General features: G+C 49.0%; 1 protein-coding gene across 2 annotated transcripts in view; it reads left to right on the top strand.

The window, feature by feature from the left end:
• sash1a (SAM and SH3 domain containing 1a) overlaps positions 1 to 27,146 on the top strand; it is a 189,912-nt gene that overhangs the window by 124,828 nt on the left and 37,938 nt on the right. For both annotated transcript variants that reach the window (XM_085981852.1, XM_085981851.1), the window contains exons 11-16: positions 3,114 to 3,266; positions 9,503 to 9,641; positions 10,330 to 10,499; positions 11,486 to 11,695; positions 14,824 to 14,974; positions 18,701 to 18,844. In XM_085981852.1, coding sequence (XP_085837978.1) covers positions 3,114 to 3,266; positions 9,503 to 9,641; positions 10,330 to 10,499; positions 11,486 to 11,695; positions 14,824 to 14,974; positions 18,701 to 18,844 — 967 coding nt within the window. The remainder of the gene's footprint in view (positions 1 to 3,113; positions 3,267 to 9,502; positions 9,642 to 10,329; positions 10,500 to 11,485; positions 11,696 to 14,823; positions 14,975 to 18,700; positions 18,845 to 27,146) is intronic.

Genomic DNA, 27,146 nt, shown 5'->3' with positions numbered 1-27,146 from the left:
GACCAAAGTGGCAATCTGTGTGTTAGCCAGAAGATGTAGGTGAGGTTTTAAATGAATATTTTGCATCTGTGTTCACAATGGAGAAGGGTGATTTAGGCATAGAAATCAGGCAGGGGGATTGTGATATACTTGAACAAATTAGTATTGAGAGGGAGGAGGTACTAGCGGTTTTAGCGGGCTTAAAAGTGGATAAATCCCCAGGCCCTGATGGGATGTATCCCAGGCTGCTGTGTGAGGCAAGGGAGGAGATTGCAGGGGCTCTGACACACATTTTCAGAACCTCTCTGGCCACAGGGGAGGTGCCAGAGGACTGGAGGACAGCTAACGTAGTACCATTGTTCAAGAAGGGTAGTACGGATAAACCAGGGAATTACAGGCCAGTGAGCCTAACATCAGTGGTAGGGAAATTATTGGAAAAAATTCTGAGGGACAGAATTAGTCTCCACTTGGAGAGGCAGGGATTAATCAGGGATAGTCAGCATGGCTTTGTCAGGGGGAGATCATGTCTGACCAATTTGATTGAATTTTTCGGGGGGCTGACTAGGTGTGTGGATGAGGGTAGTGCAGTTGATGTCGTCTACATGGACTTCAGTAAGGCTTTTGACAAAGTCCCACATGGGAGACTGGTCAAGAAGGTAAGAGCCCATGGGATCTAGAGCAATTTGGCACATTGGATCCAAAATTGGCTTAGTGGCTGGAGGCAGAGGGTGATGGTCGAAGGTTGTTTTTGTGACTGGAAGCCTGTGTCCAGTGGTGTACCGCAGGGATCGGTGCTGGCTTCTTTGCTATTTGTAGTGTACATTAATGATTTCGATATGAATGTAGGAGGTATGATCAGTAAGTTCGCAGATGATACGAAAATTGATGGAGTGGTAAATAGCGAGGAGGGAAGCCTCAGGCTACAGGACGATATAGACGGGATGGTTAGATGGGCAGAACAGTAGCAAATGGAATTTAACCCTGAAAAGTGTGAGGTGATGCATTTTGGGAGGACAAACAAGGCAAGGGAATACACAATGAATGGTAGGATCCTAGGAAGGACAGAGAATTAGAGGGACCTTGGTGTGCATGTACATAGATCCCTGAAGGTAGCAGGACAGGTAGATAAGCTGGTTAAAAAGGCATATGGGATACTTGCCTTCATTAGTCGAGGCATAGAATATAAGAGCAGGGAGGTTATGATGGAGCTGTACAAAACGTTAGTTAGGCCACAGCTGGAATACTGTGTGCAGTTCTGGTCACCACACTATAGGAGGGATGTGATTGCATTGGAGAGGGTGCAGAGGAGATTCACCAGGATGTTACCTGGGCTGGAGCGCTTCAGCTATGAAGAGAGACTGGACAGGCTGGGGTTGTTTTCCTCAGAGCAGAGAAGGCTGAGGGGGGACCTGATTGAGGTGTACAAAATTATGAGGGGCATAGATAGGGTAGATAGAAAGGAACTTTTCCCCTTAGTAGAGGGGTCAATAACCAGGGAGCATAGTTTCAAGGTAAGGGGCAGGAGGTTTAGAGGGGATTTGAGGAAAAACATTTTCACCCAGAGGGTGGTTGGAATCTGGAACTCACTGCCTGAAAGGGTGGTAGAGGCAGGAACCCTCACAATATTCAAGAAGCATTTAGATGAGCACTTGAAACGCCATAGCATACAAGGCTACGGACTAAGTGCTGAAAAATGGGATTAGAATCGACAGGGCTTGATGGCCGGCGCAGACACGATGGGCCGAAGGGCCTCTTTCTGTGCTGTATGACTCTATCCTTTCTCCAGAAAAGAGAAGGCTGAGAGATGACCTGATAGAGGTCTTTGAAATGATGAAGGATTTTGATAGGGTAGACGTCGAGAAGATGTTTCCTCTTGTGGGAGAGTCCAGGACAAGGGGCCATAAATATAAGATAGTCACTAAGAAATTCCATGAAGAATTCAGGAGAAACTTCTTTACCCAGAGAGTGATTAGAATGTGGAACTCACTACCACAAGGAGTAATTGAGGCGAATAGTATAGATGGACTTAAGGGGAAGCTAGATAAGTAAATGAGGAAGAAACGAATAAAAGGATATGCTGACAGAGTTAGATGATGTAAGGTGGGAAGAGGCTCATGTGGAGCATAAACATTGGCTGGACCGGTTGGGCTAAATGGGCTGTTTCTATGCTATAAATTCTTTGTAAGGGTCAGTAAAGCCCATGAAGCAATCCAGATACCAGGTATTCAACAACATGTGTAAGTGGACAGAGCAAATGAAATTGAATGCAGACAAGTGAGCCCTGAGTTTCCTGTACATTGAGGCCTCACTCAATGCGCCGCATTGCAGAGAACTGGACACATTATTTTACACACACTGACTTTCTGATTTTATTCCTCCGAAAGGTGCTCCTTGAGCTGAAAGTGGGAGCTCCCTGTGTGCAAAATTATTTGTTCTATCACTGCTGTGTGTGGGACCTTGCTGTGCCCAAATTGGCTGCTGCATTTCCCTACGTTACAACACTGACTACACTTCATCCCTAGTTGCCCTGAGGAGGTGGTGGTTGGCCGCCTTCTTGAAACGCTGATTGCAGTTTGTTACAACGGAGGGGCTTGCTAGGCCACTTCAGAGGGCAGTTAAGAGTCAGCCATGTTGGTGTGGGACTGGAGTCACATATGGGCAGGTTTCCTTCCCCAAAGGACATTCGTGAACCAGTTGGGTTTTTACGATGATCTGAGCTTCATGGTCACTTTACTGTTGCCAGCTTTTTATTTCCAGATTTTTTTAACTGAATTCAAATTCTCAAGCTTGCCACGGTGGGATTTTAACTCACGTTCTCTGGATTATTAATCCAGGCCTCTGGATTACTAGTCCAGTAACGTAACCACTACCCTACCCCACCCCATATCAATGTAATTACCATGCACTGTTATAATAAAATGAAGCTGTCACAAGTAATGTATAAGTTGTTTGGCTCTAAGGTATGGGATCTGGCAATAAGGATCTCTGCCCAATTAGCTAGCCCCAACGCGCTGTTCCATCCCTTCCTCTGCATTCTAACCCGAACAGATGACCTCGATTTCCTGGAAAGAGAGATGTGAGACGTGCACTGAGTTTCATAAATGAAGTGACGATGTTCTATTCTATCCCGCCAGTGCGTTTGTAAAGAAGGGGTCAGCAGTGAAAAAGGGGGTGCAGCAAAATCCCCCGCAAGTTCGCGGAAATCGCTGAGCAGAAAGGTCAAGTCAGTAAAAGAAAGTGTGAGGAGGAAGATTACAAAGACGCACAGTGGCACTGCTCCCCCCCAGGTAAGTAAACCCCTCTGCCTCTCCACCGCCCTTTAAGACCCTCCTCAAAACCCACCTCTTCGACCAAGCTTTTGGTCACCTTCCTAATCATCTCTCCTTCCTCAGCTCAGCATCGGTTTTTCCTCATGTCTCCGTGTGAAGCGTCTTGGGACATTTTTTCTACGTTAAAGGAACATAGGAACAGGAGTAGGCCATTTAGCCCCTTAAGCCTATGAGATCATGGCCGATCTGTGACCTAGCTCCATATACCCACCTTTGCCCCGTATCCCGTAATACCTTTCGTTAACCAAAATCTATCAATCTCAGATTTAAAATTAACCATTGATCTAGCATCAGCTGCCGTTTGCAGAAGAGAGTTCCAAACTTCTACCACCCTTTGTGTAGAAGTGCTTCCTAACTTCACTCCTAAAAGGCCTGGCTTTAACTTTAAGGCTATGTCCCCTGGTCCTGGATACCCCAACCAGCGGAAGTAGTTTCTCTCTATCTATCCTATCCGTTCCCCTTAATATCTTGAAAACTTCGATCAAATCACCCCTTAGTCTTCTAAATTCCGGGGAATACAATCCTAGTTTGTGTAATCTCGCCTTGTAATTTAACCTTTGGAGTCCGGGTATCATTCTAGTAAATCTACGCTGCACTCCCTCCAAGGCCAATATATTGTTCCGAAGTTGTGGTGCCCAGAATTGCTCACAGTACTCCAGGTGTGGTCTGACCAGGGTTTTATATAGCTGAAGCATGACTTCTTTCCCCTTGTATTCTAGTCCTCTAGATATAAAGACCCACATTCCATTAGCCTTTATGATTATTTTCTGTACCTGTCCATGACATTTTAATGATCTATGTACATGGACCCCCAAGTCTCTTTGGACTGCCACTGTTTCTAGCTTTTCACCATTTAGAAAGTACTCTGATCTATCTTTTTTTGGTCCAAAGTGAAATCCATTTTCAACAGTTTTGTCCAGTCACTTAGGCCTAGAAATTCAGTCTGGCCACTTTTGGGGCGGTAAAGTCGGGCGGTCGCTAAAGTTAGCGCCCGCTGGAAAGTGTAGGCCACTTCGCCGAAATTCAGTAGATTTGGCCAAGAGTTTGGGCGAGCGCTGAAACTGGCATTGCACTGCTATCTTCAGGCGCTAAGCCGGCGATGCAGTCTGATAACGCCGAGGCCGGGCGCAGCGCAGGTGCGGTCATGTTTTGATTGACAGCAGACACCCTGACGCCGGCCAGCTCTTAAAGGGGGAAGGGTCGACTTTGACTGCTGCCACGCCCTGCATAGTGGAGCCCTGCAGCTAGGCCTCAACACTGCTGGTGGACCCAAATAGCGCCTGAAGCCATGGAGAAGGCCCGTGAACGAGCGCAGCGCTTCTCAGAGCATGCTTTGAGGGTGCTGGTTAATGGTGTGGAAAAGAAAAGAGAGATCTTGTGCCCGGACAGTGGCAAGAAGGCTCCCAGGAGGCAGTACAGGAGAGCCTGGAAGAAAATCGCCCACAGGGTGTCATCCACCAGCGATGTCCCCAGGAGTGCGGACCAATGCCGCAAGAAGTACAACGACCTCACTCGGATGGTGAAGGTGAGTACCCTTTCCAGTGTCCTCCTCATCCTTGCATGTGCACCTCACATTATGGGCAAAGGGACCTCAAAGGCCTAATGGGCAGCCCTCCTCCCGCAGCTATGGCACTGGCATGATCATCAATAGCACTTTCTGCACTTAACACACTGGCCAAGCTATTCGACCATGGGAGGCAGTGCACACAGCAACAGGGCACCACACTGGCCAAGCTATTCGACCATGGGAGGCAGTGCACACAGCAACAGGGCACCACACTGGCCAAGCTATTCGACCATGGGAGGCAGTGCACACAGCAACAGGGCACCACACTGTACTTAGAGGCCGTCCTTTCTCTTGCAGGCCAAGCTGGCGCGGAATTTGAGGAGCCAGTCTGCCACCGGGGGAGGCCGTCCCCAGTACCAGGCGCTCAGTGAGCTGGAGGAGAGCGTGGCTCGACTCATGCGTGGCCGGGTGACTGGCCCTGTTGCCATTGGAGATGCGGACCCTGTACTGGGACCCACTGGTAAGGACATGACCGGTTGGACCTCTCTCGTTGCCCTTGCGCTTCAAATCTACATCCTTTCCCACTGTCCGACCAATGCGCATAATGCCACCACTCATGCCTCCCTCGCTGACGCCCTGTCCTCACTCTAAAGCTACTCTTGTGCCTTCCTGCTTTCAGCTGGTGAGGAGGAGGTGGTCCCTGAAGCTCAGAGTGCCAGGCCCTTGGAGGAGGAGGACGACGAGGACCAGGAGGGAGGCGGCACATCGGGGGAACCCTCATCCGCGCCAGGGGATGGCAATGGAGGGGAGACGTCTGGCCTGGAGGAGAGGCAGGGGGAAGTGTTGCAGGGGGGTGTAGCTCCTGGGCCCAGTGGGGTCGAGGCACGCGGGAAGGGTCGGGCAGCACGGCGGCCTTCTCCCCAGAGGGGGGAAGTGTTGCAGGGGAGGGCAGTTCCTGGGCCCAGTGGGGTCGAGGCACGCGGGAAGGGTCGGGCAGCTCGGCGACCTTCTCCCCAGAGGGAGAGTCCGCCCTCCAGTCCGGAGACGGTCCTCGCCCAGGAGGTGCGCCTCCTTGATGAGATGCCCGCGGCGTCGGAGCGGCGCCACAAGGAGTTCATGGGGGTTGTGGGACAGTTGCCTCAGGCCATTGAGTCCCTGGCTCATAGTGTGGTCGCTTTCGGGGAATCACAGGCCGGGGGGTCGAGCAACTCGCGGCAGCACACGACGGGTGTCCAGCAACTCGCGGCAGCGCAGGACAGGGGTGTCCAGCAACTTGCGGCAGCGCAGGACAGGGGTGTCCAGCAACTCGCGGCAGCGCAGGACGCGAGTCGCAAGTCCATGAGTGGTGCCGTCCAGACACTGGCAGATCTGATGCGGGCACATACCAGGGCAGTTCGGGCACTCACTTCTGCCACACTCGCTGTGGCGCGGAAGCATCGCCAGGGCACCCGCCGCCCTGCTGCAGCACAGCGGTCTGGCCTCCACCAGATTGCTGCGCTTGCTGCACTGCCAGCCCGGCCGAGTGCCAGTGTCTCTGGCGAACAGCGCGCGCCTGGCATCAGCCAGCTTGCCCCCATTGGTGCAGCCGACACTGCCACTCCCCCAGCCAAGGTGCGACGAGCTGCTGCTGAGACTGATGCTGGCCAGCTGCAGCAGTCAGCAGCCGGCCCCTCCCGGGCCGGGCCTCGTCTAGGCCGACCCCCAAGGGCATCTGCCGTCACGCATTGTGGCCCTCATGAGCCTTCCCCCAGCCTTGCCACACCCACAGGGCCCAGGTTGAGGCGGAGCAGCAGGTCGGGCAGGGGCCGGAGAAGCCTGCATAAGGACTCGCCCTCTCGGCACACCCAGTAGAGTGTGGTGATAGCGGTTTTTTTTATATGGGGGTGTTTGTGTTCTGGGGGGGGCTTATTTTGGTAAGGCCGAAGATGAAGGCATTTTTTGTTTTTATGGGGGTGTTTGTGTTGTGGAGGGGGGGGCTTATTTTTGTAAGGCAGATGATGAAGGCCAATTGGATGGGCAAGTTTTGTTATTCCTCCCCAGGTTGTGGGAGTGACAGATGTTTTTGACTGTTTTTTGGGGGTCTCGTCTGTTTTTCTGTTTCATGTGGGAAGGGCCCTGAGTTTGTAAAATAAAGCTTTTTATTTATTCAGCATGTCCAGGTGTCACGTTTCAAGTGGTTGTTGCGTTAACCGGCTGAGGGCTTGCGGAGCGGCTGCATTCAGGTGCGTTCATTGTCACAGGCCATTCCCTGACAGGGGGCCTAGAAGTGTCGTTCAATAAGCCGCCGGCGGACGGCCCTTGGACCTTGTGGCTCCCTCCTGGGCTGGTACTCCTCCTCCTCCTCCTCCTCATGGTCCTCCTGCTCGTCCTCCTGAGGTGGTGGTGCAACGTCAGGTGGCAGTGCCTGAGTCCTGCGGATAGCCAGGTTGTGCAGCATGCAGCACACGACGACAAACTGGGAGACTCTATCCGACGAATACTGTAGAGATCCGCCGGAACGATCCAGGCAGCGGAACCGTTGCTTGAGGACGCCAATCGTTTGCTCTATGATGTTCCTTGTGGCTTGATGGCTTTCGTTGTATGCCTCCTCCGCTGGGGTCCTGGGCGCGCGGAGCGGGGTCATGAGCCATGTACACAAAGGGTAGCCCTTATCCCCAATAAGCCATCCCCTTGGTGGAGGCTGTGCCTCGAACATGTCAGCCACAGTAGTCTGGCGCAGGATAAATGCATCGTGGCTGCTTCCTGGAAAGCGGGCATTGACAGCTAGGATGCGCTGCCTGTGGTCACACACCAGCTGTACATTGAGGGAATGGTAGCCCTTCCGGTTGCGGTAATCCTCGGCATTGTCGATAGGTGCCCGCATAGCCACATGCGTGCAGTCAATGGCACCCTGCACCATGGGAAGTCCGCGATCCTGCCAAATCCGACTGCACGCTGCTCCTGCCTCTCTAGGGTCATGGGGAAGGAGATGAATTGGTGTCTCCTCGCGAAAAGTGCATCGGTGACCTGCCGGATGCAGCGATGCGCGGCGAACTGGGAGATGTTCGCTATGTCCCCAGCAGCGGCTTGGAAGGAGCCGCTTGCATAAAAGTTCAGAGCCACCGCGACCTTCACTTCCACCGAGAGAGACGTCCTGCACATCAGCTGTGGACGCAGATCTCTGTGAAGCAGCTGGCAGATCTCTGCAACCACCTCCCTTCTGAAGCGCAGCCTCTTAACACAATGCGCCGCAGTCATGGTGAGATAGGACACCTGCTGCCGGTATTGCCTGAGTGGGTAAGGCCTATGTTGCCGACGCCTGATGGCCCCTCTGCGTCTAGGCATGGCTGGCCCTCTCACACAGCGTCTGCGAGCCCTTCGCACATAATGCTGCAACTGAGGGTTGGAACCCCATACAGCCCCCATAATAAACTTGCAAACAGTGAAATCACAATGATTCAAATGTCAAAGCTCTGGCCAGAAGCCAAAAATACCTCTCCTATGTTGTCCCAAATCAGTAAGCTCTGTTCCTTGGTCTCTGTCCAGAAATCCAAAGCAGTAAAGTCATTGCAGCAAAATGGTTGGGCTTTATAGGTCAGTGTAAGTGCCCTTTAATTAGCGCTCCCCGAGGCCCACAGGGCCTCTGTTGCGTTCCACTTCACAGTTCTTAACAACGCCACGCCCATATTGGGCGGGCGCCACTGAATTTCCGGTTTGGGGCGCACAAACAGCGTTGCACGACGAAATGACGTCATAAGCTGCGCGCGCAGCTGAGCGGGCGCAAACACTTTGCGCCGGCGCTAAATGTCTACTGAATTTGGGCGTAGGCGCAGATCGGCCTGCGCCCGGGCGCTAAGTGCCTTGCGCTGGAAATATACCCCTCTTATGGCGTTAACGGCTGGCGAACGCAACTGAATTTCTAGGCCTTAATCTATTAATATCTTTTTGTAATTTTATGCTTCCATCTACACTCCTTACAATGCCTATCTTTGTGTCATCAGCAAACTTGGATACATGACTCTCTAACCTGTCATCTAAGTCGTTAATAAATACCATGAATAGTTGAGGCCCTAACACAGATCCCTGCGGGACACCACTAGTCACATCCTGCCAATTAGAGTACCTGCCCATTATCCCTACTCTCTGTTTCCTGCCGCTCAGCCAATTTCCTAACCAGGTCAATAATTTGTCCTGTAAAGGTGCTATATAAATGCAGGCGGCTGACTTTGATTTGTTGGTTCTCATGTGGTTAACACTTACATCGAACAGCACCAAGGGGGATTCAGTGCAAACACATTACGCACGGCCAGGAACAGCATCAGTTGGAAAACGCATTCTCCTTTGGTTTATCATCCTTGCACAGTCGGTGGGTCAGATAAATCAAATCTAGGGATTAGAGGGGCGTCAATCCTTCAGAGAGATTAGGAAATAAATAAATAGACCTACATTTTGTACCTCATTGGACATCTTATTCCTGCTCCCACCAACCGTGTCTTGGTGGGAGTTCGTTGTATTGCATATAATAAATACAATAAAAAGATTTTCTGTTTGTTATACTAGATGTTAGGGCCAGCGAAGACCACAAGGTCACTATTGAGGGTAATCTGAATAAAGAAGTGAAGTTATCTAGGGTCAGAAGGGGCAGAAGAGAGCCAAAAATGGAAGGGGGTTCCATATTGCTACGGTAATTTGTTCCCTTTCTTCCCAGTTGACATCCGATGGAGTGATGCCCACTGCTCAGATTCCAGATCCAACTGATAAGTCCATCCTGCTGGACAGGCCCAAGCTGACTGGTGGCGGTTCAGTGGAGAGTCTGCGGAGCTCCTTGAGTGGGCAGAGTTCAATGAGTAAGAGTCCTTTCATCTTTCAGCTAGGGTTGCCAACCCTCTAGGATTGTCCTGGAGTCTCCAGGAATTGAAGATTAATCTCCAGATACTGCTGCAAGTAACCCAGGAGAAAATCATGGCATTAAACAAAATGATATTTTTAATTTTTTTTAACATTTTCATTTGTTAGTTGTAAAAATATTGGAGAGGGGGGTGGGAGGGAAAGACTGTTGCACTAATAGCCAAGATTAATCCAATTAGGTAACAAAGCGTCTCCAATTGGCTGTGGGAAGGTTCAGCGTCATCAGGATGGACCAATGGCAGGAGTGTGGGGGTGGTATGGTCCGAGGCGGGAGGTCATGTAATGAAATCTCCAGGAATACACCCAACCAGAGTTGGCAACCCTATTTTCAACACTTGTCTAAATGTAGAGAAGACCTGTCGTTCATAAACAAAGAAAAACAAACACTTGTGTTGCTATATTCTGACTCAAGAAAATTTGAACGATTTAAATATAGAGGGCTGGTTTCCATGTCTAGGCCCTGACAGGCCCTGGCTGCCATACAGAGAGCTTACGATTTTCCAGTCCTGGGCATTTGCATGGCCTGCTCCCTCTGCCTGGGGCCTCGGGGGGAGGGGGAGAATCAGGCCTCACTTTGGAGGACGTAGAATATAACAACTAAAAGCACCTTCCTTGCCTCTCTTTCAGGCGGTCAGACAGTAAGTACCACGGATTCGTCAGCCAGTAACAGAGAAAGTATAAAATCGGAAGATGGTGAGGATGAGGAATCTGCCTACCAGGGGCCTTTTTGTGGCCGTGCTCGGGTCCACACCGATTTTATTCCAAGTCCATACGATACAGATTCACTGAAACTCAAGGTACCTCTGAATTTATCTTCACTCTATCTTCGTCAGCATTTCTAAGAGGGATCCAGAGGTTTACTTCCCCCCCCCCCCCCCCACCAACCAAAAATTAAGCATTTACAGTTCTTAGTTGAGTGTATTTGGCGCAAAGCTGACTGAGCACTCCATCTCCAGATCGGGGCCTGCATCTCCAGATCGCATCGAGCTCTACCGCCCTTCACTCTCCTCTGCCAAAACCGACCACTACTCCAGGATCACCCTGGAGCACTCCCCTTGTTCATCAGACCCACCACCCATTCCCACTAAACAGCTGAACAGATAGCTTTCCCTCCTGGCCACCAATGCTAGTTGACTCTGAAAATGGTTCCCTCTGCTCAAGTATTGTCCTCTCCTTTCAAAACTGCCATCATCACCACCATCCCCACATCAAAAACACTCAGCCTTGACCCCTTCTTCCTGTAGTGCATCCTGTAGGTAATGTATACTGTAGATATAGTGCTACCAGTGGTAGATATTGAGCCTATATATTGGTAGGGGCGGTGATCAAGCGAATTACTCTGTCCTGGATGGTGTTGAGCTTCTTAAGTGTTGTTCAGGCTGTGCCCATCCAAGCAAGTACTAAGTACTCCATCATGCTCTAGCCTTGAGTCTTGCAGATAGTGGAGAGGCTTTGAGGAGTTAGGAGGTAAGCCACTCATCGCAGATTACCTGGATTGTGGGCTGTAGTCTCGGGTTATTTATCTCATTGCCATTTGAGGGACCTTGCTGTGTGCAAATTGGCTGCCGCGTTTCCTACCTTACAACAGTGACTACACTTCAAAAAATACTTCATTGGCTGTGAAGCGCTTTGGGATGTAATGATGTTGTGAAAGGCACTAAGTAAATGCAAGTTCTTTCTTTCTGGAAATACAGACATTTTTTAATACAATCCCTGCATTTTCTCTTGGTAGTTTTACATGTTTCAACAGAAACTAGTGATAATCTGTCAACCTGTTTTACAGAAAGGGGACCTTATAGATATAATCAGCAAACCCCCAGGAGGGACTTGGATGGGTCTGTTGAACAATAAAGTTGGAACATTCAAATTCATCTACGTGGATGTTGTGAATGATGAAGTGGAGAAACCAAAAAGGCCGAGGAGGAGGAGACGGGGAGGCAAACATCCCAAACCCCAAACCGTTCAGGAGCTCCTCCAAAGCATTGACCTACAGGTATATATTCAGGAAGGAGTTAGATATATTTCTTAAGGCTAAGGGGATCAAGGGGTATGGGGAGAAAGCAGGGACAGGGTACTGAATTTCAATGATCAGCCATGATCTCATTAAATGGCGGAGCAGGCTCGAGGGGCCGAATGGCCTACTCCTGCTCCTATCTTCTATGTTTCTATGTTGGTTTCTTGACTTACTCTAATCTCACCTTTATTCACTGAGTCCCTAACTCTGGGATTTTCCAGGAAAAGAAAGTTAAATTCACACAAACGAACCCTTAATTTGACGGCGATCTTAAAAAGTAATTCTCTGACGAACAGTGGAGGCCAATTTATTCCTCGGTACCACGGCAACGAGACAAAAATCGTAACAACAAAAAATTTCTTCACGCCCTATACAGTTTTGATGGTGGCCTTAAGATAGGTGGCCAGTGCTCCCGCCCAAAGCAGGAGCCTCCCGAATATATTGAAATTCGGGTCATATGGCATATTAAGGACTCCAATGCTATTTCTATCTCAACAATAACAAAGATCCAGAAGGTCCTTCGACCTTCCCGCTAAGCCCCAGGAGCAGACCTACGAAAAGGCCCTCCAACTTGCCGAGCAGACCTATGAGAAGGTCCTCCGACTTGCTCAGCAGCAGACCTTTAAGAGAAGGTCCTCCGACTTGCCTGCCAGGCCCAGGAGCAGACCCACAAGAAGTTAGAATCATAGAATGATACAGTGCAGAATAAAACCATCCATCCCATCGTGCCTGTGCCAGCTCATTGAAAGAGCTATACAGTTCGACCCACTCCCCTGCTCTTTCCCCATAGCCCTGCAAATGTTTCCCCTTCAATTATTTATCCAATTTCCTTTTAAAAGTTATTAATGAATCTGCTTCCACCACCCTTTCAGGTAGTGCATTCCAGATCACAACAAACTGCTGCCTTTAAAAAAAAAAGTCCTCGTGTCACCTCTGGTTCTTTTGCTAATTACCTTAAATCTGTGTCCTCCAGTTTGTTTCCAGTGGCAGTTTCCCCTTATTTACTGTATCAAAACCCTTCATGATCTAAGGAGAACAACCTCAGTTTTTCTAGTCTTTCTACGTAACTGAAGTCTTTCACCCCTGGTACCATATAGTAAATCTCTTCTGCACCCTCTCTAAGGCCTTGAGGCCTTGACATCTTCCTAAAGTGTGGTGCCCAGAATTGGACACAACACTCCAGCTGGGGCCTAACCAGTGTTTTATAAAGGAGCTTCCTTGCTTTTGTATTCCATTTATAAAGCCAAGGATTCCATATGCCTTTTTAACAGCCTTCTCAACTGCCTCAGCTCACCTGCTGCTGAAACCCTCATCCATGCCTTTGTTACCTCTAGACTTGACTATTCCAACGCTCTCCTGGCTGACCTCCCATCTTTCACTCTCCGTAAACTTGAGGTCATCCAAAACTCTGCTGCCAATAACTTAACTTGCTCCATGTCTCGTTCACCCATCACCCCTGAGCTTGCTGACCTACACTGGCTCCCGGTCCGACAATGCCTCAATTTTAAAATCCTGGTCCTTATTTTTAACCTTTTATGTGTCAGCTGTAGCTCAGTTGGTAGCAGCCTCATCTCTGCGTCAGAAGGTTGTGGGTTCAAGTCCCACTCCAGCTACATGAGCACAAAAAATCTAGGCTGACATGCCAGTGCAGAACTGAGGGAGTGCTGCACTGTGTCAGAGGTGCCGTCTTTCGGATGAGGCATTAAAACTGAGGCCTGGTCTGCGCTCTCAGGTGGATGTAAAAGATCCCATGGCACTGTTTTGAACAAGAGCGGGGGAGCTATCCCTAATGTCCTGGCCAATATTTTTCCCTCAATCAGCATCACTAAAACAAATTATCTGGTCATTATCACATTGCTGTTTGTGGGAGCTTGTTGTGCGCAAATTGGCTGCTGCTTTTCCTACATTACAACAGTGACTACACTTCAAAAAGTACTTAATTGGCTGTAAAGCGCTTTGGGACGTCCGGTGTTGTGGACAAGTCTTGCTTTTTTTCTTCTTTCTTTCAAATCCCTCCATGGCCTCACCTCTCCCTATCGGCTATGCTTTCAGCTGCCTAGGCCCGAAGCTCTGGAATTCCCTCCCTAAACCTCTCCGCCTCTCTACCCCTCTCTCCTTTAAGATGCTCCTTAAAACCTACCTCTTTGACCAAGCTTTTGGTCACCTGCCCTGATATCTCCTTCTATGGCTCAATGTCAAAAAAAAATTTCTTGATATCACTCTTGTTAAGCGCCTTGGGACGTTTTGTTATGTTAAAGGCGTTGTATAAATGCAAGTTGTAATAGTAGTAAGGATCCCGTATGCCTTTTTAACAGCCCTCTCAACTTGCCCGCCACCTTCAAAGACACGTGTATGTACATCCCCAGGTCTCTCTGTTCCTCCACCCTCTTTAAAATTGTACCATTGAGTTTATATTGCCTCCTCATTTTTTCTACCAAAGTGAATCACTTCACACTACTTAAATTTTATCTGCCATGTGTCTGCCCATTTCACCAGTCTGTCTATGTCCTCCTGGAGTCTGTTACTATCCTCCTCACTGTTTACTACATTTCTGAGTTTTGTGTCATCTGGAAACTTTGAAATTATGCCCTGGGTACCCAAGTCCAGGCCATTAATATATATCAAAAAGAGCAGTGGTCCCAACACTGACCCCTGGAGGACACCACTGTATACTTCCCTCCAGTCTGAAAAACAACTATTCACCACTAAACTCTGTTTTCTGTCCCTTAGCCAGTTACGTATCCACACAGGCACTGTCCCTTTAATCCCAAGGGCTTCAATTTTGCTAACAGGTGGTACTTTATCAAACGCCTTTTTAAAGTCTATGTACACAACATTAACCGAACTACCCTCATCGTTATTTCATCAAAGAACTCAATTAAGTTAGTCAAACCCAATTTGCCTTTAACAAATCCATGCTGGCTTTCATTTATTAACCCATATTTTTCCAAGTTCCTCCGATTCTCCCGCCAGGCCCCAGGAGGAGACACACAAAAGGCCCTCCTGCTTGCCCGCTTGGCCAGAGGAGCAGACCTATTGGAATGTCCTCCAACCCCCCACCCCATTTGATATTCTCGATCACTCTGTTGTACTTGTTCCGTTTACAGCAACACATGCCGACTCTGCTGTTGAATGGGTACGAGGACCTGGACACGTTCAAGTTGCTGCAGGAGGAGGACTTGGACGAACTAAACATTCTGGAACCGCAGCACAGATCCCAGCTGCTGACGGCTGTCGAACTCCTGCATGACTATGACAGTAAGAACAGTGCCTTTATTTGGATAGTAAAAATTGCGGTCATACAGTTGAGGCAAGACAAGGAATAATTGTTACGCTTTACTATTCCATCACCTTAGTTAATAAAAGAAAGGAATCTTTAGATTTTTTGGCGATGTTGAAACATCTCGGAGAACTTGACACCATCAATTACTTTTAGAATCACCGACTGTTATGTGTGTAAAATGTTCTCTGAATGTAATCATAGAATTTTACAGCACAGCAGGAAGCCACTCAGCCCTACGCACCTGTGCGAGCTCTCAGAGTATCCCCTTCGTCCCCTTTCTCTGCACCCAGATAAAATTTTATTTTTCAAATAATTTATCTATTTATAGATTCTCTTCCACCCGTGTTTCTGATTCATGCCCTAACGACCTCCTGTGTGGAAAATAAAAATCTCCTGATTCTTCCCATCATTCTTCGTTTTTGATTTTGATTTTAATTTTTCTTAATTTGTTCTCGGAATGTGCGTGAAGCTGACCACGTCAGCTTTATTGCACAGAATTCCATAGAAATTACAATACGGAAACAGGCCATTTGGCCCAACCAGTCCTTCCACACAAACAAATAGTCCGAGTCCCATGTGCCCACCCTGTTTCCGTATCCCTTTATTCCCCTTTCCTTCATCCACTTATCTAACCTATTCTTAAATGTTGACATGGTCTCTGTTTCCTCTTCCTGTCCCAATGGAGAGTCACCAAATTCCCTTCCTCGCTAACTCATTCTGACCATCTCCTGGAAGGTGCATTCTGAGAACCCTTCAGCCTCCCGTATGCAAGAGAGTGTCACCAGCTGTTCCTCAAGGTCAGAAACCTTGAGCTTGAGTCCAAGCAGTTGGAGATACTTGCTGCCTGTGTGGTTACCCTGGACACACACAGTATCCAGGATCTCCCACAATGCACAGCGACTGCACATGACTGTCTTCAGCTGTTCCCCCATACTAAACTGTTTTCTCTTAGAGATTTAATAAACTCAAACAGAATAACTTTGTGATTTAACCCCTCAGGTATAATTTTAGCCCACTACATCACAGTATCATAAGGTTTAGATTAACTATGGAAACGGACAGGGAGCAATCTAGAATAAAAATACTTAATTGGAAGAAGGTAAATTTCAGTGGGTTGAGAATGGATCTGGCCCGGGTAAATTGGAATCAAAGATTGCCAGGCAAAACTGTAATGGAATAATGGGCTGTCTTTAAAGAGGAGATGGTTCGGGTACAGTCGAGGTACATTCCCATGAGGGGGAAAGGTAGGGCCACTAAAGCTAGAGGTCCCTGGATGATGAAAGAGATGGAGAGTAAGATAAAGCAGAAAAAGAGCACGTATGACAGATGTCAGGTTGTGAATACAAGTGAAAATCAGGCTGAATATAGAAAGATCAGAGGGGAAGTGAAAAAGAAAATAAATGGGTCAAAGAGAGTATGAGAATAGATTGGCAGCTAACATAAAAGGGAATTCAAAAGTCTTCTATAGGCATATAAATAATAAATAGGTAGTAAGAGGAGGGGTGGGGTCGATTAGGGACCAAAAAGGAGACCTACGCATGGTTGAGGTACTAAATGAGTACTTTGCATCTGTCTTCACCAAGGAAGAAGTTGCTGTCAAAGTCAGAGTGAAAGAGGAGGTAGTGGAGTCACTGGATGAGATAAAAATTGATAAAGAGGAGGTACTAGAAAGAGCTGTCTGAACTTAAAGTTGATAAGTCAGCAGGACCGGATGGGATGCATCCTAGGATGCTGAAGGAGGTTAAGGAGGAAATCACGAAGGTACTCGCCATAATCTTCCAATCCTCCTTAGATACGGGGGTGGTGCCAGAGGACGGGAGAATTGCAAATGTTACACCCTTGTTCAAAAAAGGATAAACCCAGCAACTACAGGCCAGTCAGTTTAACCTTGGTAGTAGGGAAGCTTTTGGAAACGATAATCAGGGACAAAGTTAACAGTCACTTGGACAAGTGTGGATTAATTGAGGAAATCCAGCAGGGATTTGTTAAAGGCAAATCGTGTTTAACTAACTTGATTGAGTTTTTTGATGCGGTAACAGAGAGGGTTGATAATGGCAATGCGGTTGACGTGGTGTATATGGACTTCCAAAAGGCGTTTGATAAAGTGCCACATAATAGGCTTACCAGCAAAGTTGATGCCTGTGAAATAAAAGGGACAGTGGCAGCATGAATACGAAATTGACTAAGTGACAGGAAACGGAGAGTAGTGGTGAACAGTTGTTTTTCGGACTGGAGGAAGGTATACAGTGGTGTTCCCCAGGGGTCGGTATTAGGACCACTGCTTTTCTTGATATGTATTAATGACTTGGACTTGGGTGTACAGGGTACAATTTCAAAATTTGCAGATGACTAAATTTGGAGGTATAGTGAACAGTGAGGAGGATAATGATAGACATCAAGAAGACATAGACAGTCTGGTGAAATGGGCGGACACGTGGCAGATGAAATTTAATGCAGAAAGTGCGAAGTGATACGTTTTGGTAGGAAGAGCGAGGAGAGGCAATATAACCTAAAGGGTACAATCCTAAAGGGGGTGCATGAACAGAGAGACCTGGGGGTATATGTGCACAAATCGCTGAAGGTGGCAGGGCAGGTTGAGAAAGTGGTTAAAAAAGCATACGGGATACTGGGCTTTATAAATAGAGGCACAGAGTACAAAAGCAAGGCGGTTATGATGAACCTTTATAAAACACTGGTTCGGCCTCAACTGGAGTATTGTGTCCAATTCTGGGCACCGCACTTTAGAAAGGATGTGAAGGCCTTAGAGAGGGTGCAGAAAAGATTTACAAGAATGGTTCCAGGGGTGAGGGACTTCAGTTACATGGATAGACTGGAGAAGCTGGGGTTGTTCACCTTAGAGCAGAGAAGGTTGAGAGGAGATTTGATGGAGGTGTTCAAAATCATGAGGGGTCTCGACAGAGTAGATAGAGAAAAACTGTTCCCATTGGTGGATGGGTCGAGAACCAGGGGACACAGATTCATGGTGATTGGCAAAAGAACCAAAGGCGACATGAGGAAAAACCTTTTTATGCAGCGAATGGTTAGGATCTGGAATGCACTGCCTGAAAGGATGGTGGAGGCAGACTCAATCATGGCTTTCAAAAGGGAATTGGATAAGTACCTGAGGGGGAAAAAATTTGCAGGGCTACGGGGAAAGGGCAGGGGAGAGAGACAAGCTGAAGTGCTCTTGCAGAGAGCCGGCACGGGCTCAACAGGCCGAATGGCCTCCTTCTGTGCTATAACCATTCTATGATTCTATGATCATAAGACTGAACTCCCTCTAAGGCCAAATACACAGTCCTGTCCTTACACACTCCACTGGTCTATTGCAGTTCAAGGCTAATCTATCAGCAACAAACTCCGATTCATACTGTCTTAATTTACACAACAGCCATAGACAAAAAAGCAGCCAAACAGAAAACAGCTGATCACATCATAGATCCAAGTAGTAAACCTGAGACTGGCTCAACCCAGTCCACAGGTACCAAATAAAACAACTTGAAACAGTTCCTACTATTGAGCAGCTAAAATTAAGTAAGTTCAATTCAAAATACAGTGAAATAAAGAAGAATTTCAGTACTTAGCAACTGACACTAGTGATGTGTAATGATGGTTTTCGTCCTGTTTTTTGCACCTCTTTGTGTTAATTTGCACAGCTGTACTCTCAATATTAAATGGCCTTTAAAATTTTCTTCCTACAGGTAACAGTGATAAGGACCCGGCTGGTGAATGTGCTTCTCAGGAGATTTTGCCCCACTTTTCCCTTAAGCACAGTGGTCCAGACCTGCAGAGACACACTCCCTGGGATTCAGGCTGCTTTGAGGAGAGTAGATATCCCGAGAATGGTAGGCGCATTTAAAACTAACTCAGAGCAACTGCTTCTACAGATACTGCACTCGTTTTCTCGGGGACTTGAGCGCATAAACCAGGCTGACACTCCAGTACAGTACTCGGGGAGTGCTGCACTGTTGGAGGTGCCGTCTTTTGAGGATAAGAGGTTAAACCGAGGCCCCGTCTGCCCCCTCAGGTGGACGTAAAAGATCCCACGGCACTATTTCAAAGAAGAGCTGAGAACCTCTCCTGGTGTACTGGCCAATATTTATCCCTCAACCAACATCATTAAATTATCTGGTCATGATCACATTGTTATGCAGAAATTGTGCAAAAATTGTCTGCTGCATTTCCTACAGTGACGACACTTCAAAAGTACTTCATTAGCTGTAAAGAGCTTTGAGATGTCCTGAGGTTGTGACAGGCACAAGTTCTTTCTTTATGTTGGTGTGCTTGAGACACTGCTCGGTTTTTATGTGCCATTTTCTCTATTCTTGGATTTATTTCTGTGTACACATTGAGGATAATTGAACTTCATCTGTAGGTTCCTTAGCGAAAGTATTCAATTAGTCAAGTAGTCACTGCAGACGTTAGCAAATGGAAATCCATGCGCAAATTGGCTGCTGCGTTTCCTACATTACGAACAGAGACTACAGTTCAAAAAAAGTACTTCATTGGCTGTAAAGTGCTTTGGGACATCCGTTGGTCATGAAAGACGCTATATAAATGCAAGTCTTTCTTTCATAGTGACCACCGCACAGTCATTGTGGAGACGAAGTCCCGTCTTCACTCTGAGGGCACCCTCCATCGTGTTGTGTGGCACTGTGATGAAATATTCCATTCATCACTGCCTGTGACTGTGGTTGGTTTCAGGTTTCCCCTCACCATTGTATTGCCTGTGACTGTGGTTGGTTTCAGGTTTCTCCTCACCATTGTATTGTATATTGGAATGTATGGAATGTGTTGTGTGTAGGGCTCCGCCCATACCTGGCCTCTGTGTAAGCCAGCTCAGTCTGGCCTCATATCCAGTACTGCAGAGCTCCAGATGGAAGATACCTCTCTCCACTGCGTGTTATCTTCTAAGTTAATAAAAGCCTTGTTTTGTTCCGCTAACATCGAGTCTCGGGATTATTGAGGCACATCAATTTTATTAACTTATTTTTCAACACAATGGGCCAGAAATTCCAGGCCAGAAGCGTGAGTACGGTCGGCTTACTCACGCTTCTGGCCGTTGGAAATGCCGGCGTTCAGCATGAACAGCGCATGCGGGGAACGCCGGCATTTCCAGACCTCGAGCGCGTGCGACTGCACAGGCAGCGCTTGCGCAGTGAACTTCGTGGATTTCATTCATGAAATCCGTGAGGTTAAGTCCTTAGAAGTTACACTGAAAAAAAGCAAGTGTAAAGTGGTTCATTGGCTGCGGAGGAAGATATATTTTATCGTGGAGCTTTTGAAATGCAATATTTTTGTTTGGGAAAGGGAGGGAAGTTATTTTAAGAAATTTTAAGTAAGTTTTAAAGTTAAAATTTTTTTTTTTTAAAGGGTTTTCAGAACGGTAGGTAGAAGGAGCAATTGTGGCTGTGTGAATGGAATGTGAGAATGAGTTATGTATGTATGTCCACATATATTCCTTTACGTATATGTATGTATGTTTTATATTCCTTTACTATGAATGTATGTTTTTAATTATGATTTTCCAATAAGTTACTTTCTCTGAAAGTCATAATTAAATAATACATTCATACACCTAAGTAAAGGAATATATACATAACATGCAAAGGAATATATACAGACATACATACTTTCAGAAGCTCCACGATAAGAAATATCTTCCTCCGCAGCCTCTGTAGCAACTGTACCCATGCTTTTTTCATGTGTAAGTTGTAATGACTGGACCTCACTGAAAGCATTAATGAAAGCGGCGAATTATACTGCGCACGCGCTGCCTGTGCAGTCGCACGCGTTCTGCCTCTGAACCCCTTCGTTCAGAGGACAGGAAATGCCGGTTTTCCCCACATGCACTGTGCATGCTGAAAACCGGCATTTCATCCGGCCAGATGCGTAAGTACCCCGACCGTACTAGCGCATTTGGAAGGGAATTATTGGGCCAACATTTTACATGTCAATAAAATAAAAAATTTAACACTTGCACGACTTGCCCCCTCGCATCTGCGACTGAGGGTCCAAGGAGGTGCATTGCGCAAGAGGTCATCACCGCACGTATCCTCACACTGTTCCCTTTGGGGAACTGTATGAAGTGGTGGAAGGATTTATGGCCGTGATTAACGCTCATTCCGTGACCGTAACCATCTTTGAACCAGCCATTAGGGTGGTTAGTCCTATGGCGGGAGGGTTTTATGGGCTCCCACAACCCATCTGAGGGGGGGGGGCCACCAACACCCATGGACGCAAGTATCCCGCTGGATGTCCACCCAGAATTTAAAGTTGGAGCTCCGACTCCACTTGCCGGGACTGCCTGGAGTGGGGTTCAAAACCCTACTCCTTCTGGCCCAACGGCGGGGATGCTTACTGCTACGCAAAAGGCCCACTCCGCACAAAAGGTGACACCCATACGTTTCCTGCGCCTTTTCCCTCCCCGTGACTGGAGCCCTATGCTGCCATTTCACGTAGCTAATCGGATTGGGCGTTTGTCATAGCGGTAGGATCCCCGCCGCTGGGCCGTATCAGGGTAGGGTTTCAAACCCCGCTCCAGACAGTCCCGGCAAGTGGAGTCGGAGCTCCGGCTCTAAATTCTGGGTTGACATCCAGTGGGATATTTGCGTCCGTGCGTGTGGGTGGCCCCCCCTCCTTGTATAGCTTGTGGGAGCCCATAAAACCCTCCCGCCATAGGACTAACCGCCCTAATGGCTGGTTCAAAGATGGTTACGGTCACAGAATGAGCGTTAATCACGGCCATAAATCCTTCCACCACTTCATACAGTTCCCCAAAGGGAACAGTGTGAAGACACGTATGACGACGACATTGCTAAATAAATAAATGGAATTAAAAAAATTCTTTTAGGGCTTTTAAAAGTCTTTAAATTGCTTTAATTCTCTTTAAAACTACTTCAGATTACTCAAAATAATGTAAACATTTAAAAAAGTTTATAAAAGTTACCAAAATCTTCAAAAAACTTCCAAAAACCTATTTAAACTGCTGCTTTGCATGTAAAAAAGCAAAGCAGCTTGACAGAAACATTGGGGGCGTATCCAGTGAAACTGAGACCTCAAGGGGCGTGTCTCACTTACACTGCACGCTCCTGGGTCCGCGCTGGCTGCACTCCTGGGCGGCGTGACGTCATACGCTGCCCGGGAATGTGCTTTCAATTTCTCCAAGTTCAGGCGTCCCAGAAGCTGATCGGCAGGAGCGCGGGGTAAGTGCAAATACGGGGCTTGCACGCGCTGCAAGCCCCGTTCTGGAATTTCTGGCCCAATGGATCAACTCCTGAAACCCGAACGTTTGGATTTGGATCAGCATGCTCCGGACGCATCAGCACGCTTCGGACACTGGTTTATGTGTATGGAATTCTTCCTGGACAATTCCGCAGCCGTCAAAGACGCTACGGACGCTGCGAGTATGAAACTCGGAATTCTGCGGAATTGGGTAAGCCACCGGGTTTACCCCCTCATCCAAGACGCCGACACGTACCTGGCCGCCTGCGACATCTTAAAGGCGCATTACCAGCAGCCTACGAATGAGGTGTATGCTAGGCATCTGCTCGCCACTCGCGCACAGCGACCTGGGGAATCGGTGGAGGAGTTCCTAGGTACCCTGAAAATGCTTGGCAAAGACTGCAAGTGCCGAGATGTAAAAGCCGCAGTGTACACCGACGAGCTTGTTCGCGATGCCTTTATCACAGGCCTCAGCTCCACTTACATCCGGCAAAGACTGCTGGAAAAAACGGGATTGGACCTGAAACAGGCTGCGGACACCGCGCGATCCCTGGATGTGGCCCAGAGAAACTCGGACGCCTACTCTTCAGCCCGCGCCGTCCACGCCGCCACGTGTGCACCAAGGGTGCCGCCATCTTGGAAGGCTTCTTCCCCGCCCGGCAGCCCGACACCGTCGGGGCCCCGCTCTCCCCCCAGAAGCCCTACGACAGCCGCGACGCGTCGGGGACCCAACTGCTACTTCTGCGGGCAGCCAAAGCACACCAGAAACCTGTGCCCGTCGAAAGGCACCACCTGCTTTAAGTGCAGTAAGAAGGGGCACTTCGGGAAGGTGTGCAGAGGGAACCCCGCCGGAAAACCAAAACCCGCCACCGCCGTGGGAGCGGCCATCTTGGACGCCATCTTGCCCGACCTCGTGGGGTCCGCCATCTTGTGAGCAGACAGCGTGGATGCCATCTTGTCTCGATCAGGGCCCTACAGTGGCATCGGTCACAGTGGACCAGACCAGGCCCCACCCGCTATCCAAATCAATGGTGGACATCGAGGTAAACGGGTGCCGGGTTAAATGTTTAATTGACAGTGGAAGCACGGAGAGTTTTATCCACCCTGAACTGGCACAACTCTCCCTAAAGGTGGTCCCTACTCGGGGCACCATCTCTATGGCTGATAAAACCCAGACATCGACCATTCTGGGTTACTGCATGGTACAATTGTCCGTTAACGGGACTGTATACGATAATTTTAAAGTATTAATCATGAAGAATCTATGCGCGAGCGTGATCTTGGGCCTGGATTTCCAGTGCAACCACCAAAGCATCACGCTCAAGTACGGTGGGTCCCAGCCGCCCCTCACAGTGTGCGGCCTGGCTACCCTGAAGGTAAAGCCACCTTCGCTATTCGCGAACCTTACCCCTAACTGCCGGTCAATAGCGACCAAAAGCAGGAGGTACAGCTGGGAGGACAGGCGGTTTATCGCGACCGAGGTAGACAGGCTCCTGAAAGAGCGCATTATTGAATGCAGCAATAGCCCGTGGCGCGCCCAAGTGGTGGTGGTAAGGGGTAGCGAGAAGAAACGGATGGTGATCGACTATAGCCAAACGATCAACAGGTACACCCAACTAGACGCCTACCCGCTACCCCGCATATCAGAAGTGGTGAACCAAATCGCCCAATACCGGGTGTTCTCCACCATCGACCTCAAGTCAGCGTACCACCAGCTCCCTATCAGACCAGAGGACCGCCCGTACACCGCCTTCGAGGCGAACGGACGCCTCTACCAATTCCTCAGAGTCCCCTTTGGGGTGACGAATGGGGTCTCGGTCTTCCAGAGGGAGATGGATCGCATGGTCGATGACCACCACTTGCAGGCAACCTTCCCCTACCTCGACAACGTCACCATCTGCGGTCACAACCAGCAGGATCACGACTCGAACCTCGAGAGGTTCCTGAAAACCGCTCAAAAACTCAACCTCACCTACAACGAGGACAAGTGCGTTTTCAACACCACGCGCCTCTGCATACTAGGCAGCGTGGTGGAGAATGGGGAAATCGGACCAGACCCCGACCGATTGCGCCCCCTACGGGAGCCGCCCCTGCCCAACACTCCCAAAGCCCTGAAAAGGTGCCTGGGGTTATTTTCTTATTATTCCCAATGGGTCCCCAACTACCCCCTCTTGAAAGCATCCTCTTTTCCGCTCTCTGCTGAGGCCCACGCCGCCTTCAAAAGCATTAAGCAGGATATTGAGCGGGCCACGCTACAGGCAGTGGACGAGAACACTCCATTTCAAGTGGAAAGTGATGCGTCTGACTTTGCCTTGGCGGCCACCCTCAACCAGGCGGGGCGGCCCGTAGCTTTCTTCTCGAGGACCCTCCAAGGGCCCGAGATCAGACACTCCTCCGTGGAAAAGGAGGCCCAAGCCATCGTGGAGGCAGTGCGCCACTGGCGCCACTACCTAGCCAGCAAACGCTTCACCCTACTTACCGACCAGCGGTCGGTAGCGTTTATGTTCAATAATAAACAGAGGGGGAAGATCAAAAATGATAAGATTCTTAGGTGGCGGATCGAGCTCTCAACCTTCGAGTATGACATCATTTACCGGCCAGGGGCCCTTAACGAATCCCCAGATGCCCTCTCACGAGGGATGTGTGCCAGCACCACCGGGGATCGGCTACAGACCCTCCACAACGACCTCTGCCACCCAGGGGTCACGCGGCTGTTCCACTTCATAAAGCCCCGCAACTTACCCTACTCGATTGAGGAAGTTCGGTCTCTGACCAGGAACTGCCGCACTTGCGCTGAGTGCAAGCCTCGGTTCTACCACCCTGATAGAGCCCACTTAATCAAAGCTACACGGCCCTTTGAGCGGCTCAGCTTAGATTTCAAGGGCCCCCTCCCGTCCGTCGACCGCAATGTTTACTTCCTGAACATTGTGGACGAATACTCCCGGTTCCCATTCGCCTTCCCCTGCCCAGACATGACCAGCGCCACGGTCATTAAATGCCTCAACAGCCTGTTCTGCCTGTTCGGTATGCCGAGCTACATCCACACGGATAGGGGGGCGTCCTTCATGAGTGAAGAGCTACGCCAGTACATGCTGTCCAGGGGTATCGCCACGAGCCGTACCACCAGCTACAACCCCCGGGGTAACGGTCAAGTGGAGCGAGAGAACGGGACAGTATGGAAAGCAGTCACTCTAGCTCTAAGGATCAAGGGCCTCCCTATCTCCCGCTGGCAGGAAGTCCTCTCAGATGTGCTCCATTCGATACGGTCGCTATTGTGTACTGCCACTAATGCCACGCCTCATGAACGAATGTTTAGCTTTCCCCGGAAATCCACCTCAGGCGTATCCATGCCGTCATGGCTCTCCACCCCAGGTCCGGTATTCGTGCGAAGGCATGTGAGGGGCCATAAGACGGACCCTCTCGTGGAGCCAGTGCACCTACTCCATGCCAACCCCCAATACGCGCATGTCCGGCACGCCGACGGAAGGGAGGACACCGTGTCAATAAAAGACGTCGCCCCAGCCGGTAACGACAACAACCATGGCAATAGCAGCAACAACGACCACAGCAACTCTTACCCACCCACTACTCTTTCATCACCCCCAGAAGAACATCGACCAACGGCACCCCCACCAACTACCCCTTCAACAACCCTGGCGGCACCCCCGGCAGAGACCCAGGAGGCCACCAGGGACACCCAGCCAACACCCGCGACACCACAACAGCCACATCGGTCGCAGAGGACTACCAAACCCCCGAACAGACTAAATCTATAGAAGGGGTGAATGTGATGAAATATTCCATTCATCACTGCCTGTGACTGTGGTTGGTTTCAGGTTTCCCCTCACCATTGTATTGCCTGTGACTGTGGTTGGTTTCAGGTTTCTCCTCACCATTGTATTGTATATTGGAATGTATGGAATGTGTTGTGTGTAGGGCTCCGCCCATACCTGGCCTCTATGTAAGCCAGCTCAGTCTGGCCTCATATCCAGTACTGCAGAGCTCCAGATGGAAGATACCTCTCTCCACTGCGTGTTATCTTCTAAGTTAATAAAAGCCTTGTTTTGTTCCGCTAACATCGAGTCTCAGGATTATTGAGGCACATCAGGCACTACCACCGTGCTAAATGGGGTAGATTCAGAACAGATCTAGCAGCAGCAGAATTGTATTCCACCACAATCTGTAACCTCATGGCCCGGCATATCCCTCACTCTACCATTACCATCAAGCCAGGGGACCAACCCTGGTTCAATAAGGAGTTTAGAAGAGCATGCCAGGTGCAGCACCAGGCATACCTAAAAATGAGGTGCCAACCTGGGGAAGCTGCAACACAGGACTACATGCATGCTAAAAAGCAGAAGCAGCATGCTATAGACGGGGCTAAGCGATCCCACAATCAACAGATCAGATCAAAGCTCTGCAGTCCTGCCACATCCAGTCGTGAATGGTGTCGACCGTTAAACAATTAACGGGAGGAGGAAGCTCCATGAATACCCCCATCCTTAATGATGGTGGAACCCAGCACATGAGTGCAAAAGACAAGGCTGAAGCGTTTGCAACCATCTTCAGCCAGAAGTGCCGAGTGGATGATCCATATCGGCCCCTTCCTGAGGTGCCCACCATCACAGAAGCCAGTCTTCAGCCAATTCAATTCACTCCACGTGATATGAAGAAACGGCTGACCGCACTAGATACAGCAAAGGCTATGGGCCCCGACAATATCCCGGCTATCATGCTGAAGACTTGTGCAACAGAACTAGCTGCGCCTCTAGCCAAGCTGTTCCAGTACAGCTACAACACTGGCATCTATCCGACAATGTGGAAAACTGCCCAGGCATGTCCTGAAAAGTAGGACAAATCCAATCCGGCCAATTACCGCCCCATTAGTCTACTCTCAATCATCAGCAAAGTGATGGAAGGTGT

The sequence above is a fragment of the Somniosus microcephalus genome, chromosome 3, assembly GCF_052327205.1.
Source record: "Somniosus microcephalus isolate GS21.2 chromosome 3, FLI_Smic_1.0, whole genome shotgun sequence".
In the NCBI taxonomy this organism is placed as follows: domain Eukaryota; kingdom Metazoa; phylum Chordata; class Chondrichthyes; order Squaliformes; family Somniosidae; genus Somniosus; species Somniosus microcephalus.
The sequence above is the reverse complement of the archived record's forward strand: the minus strand, read 5'-3'. Positions and strand labels throughout refer to the sequence as shown.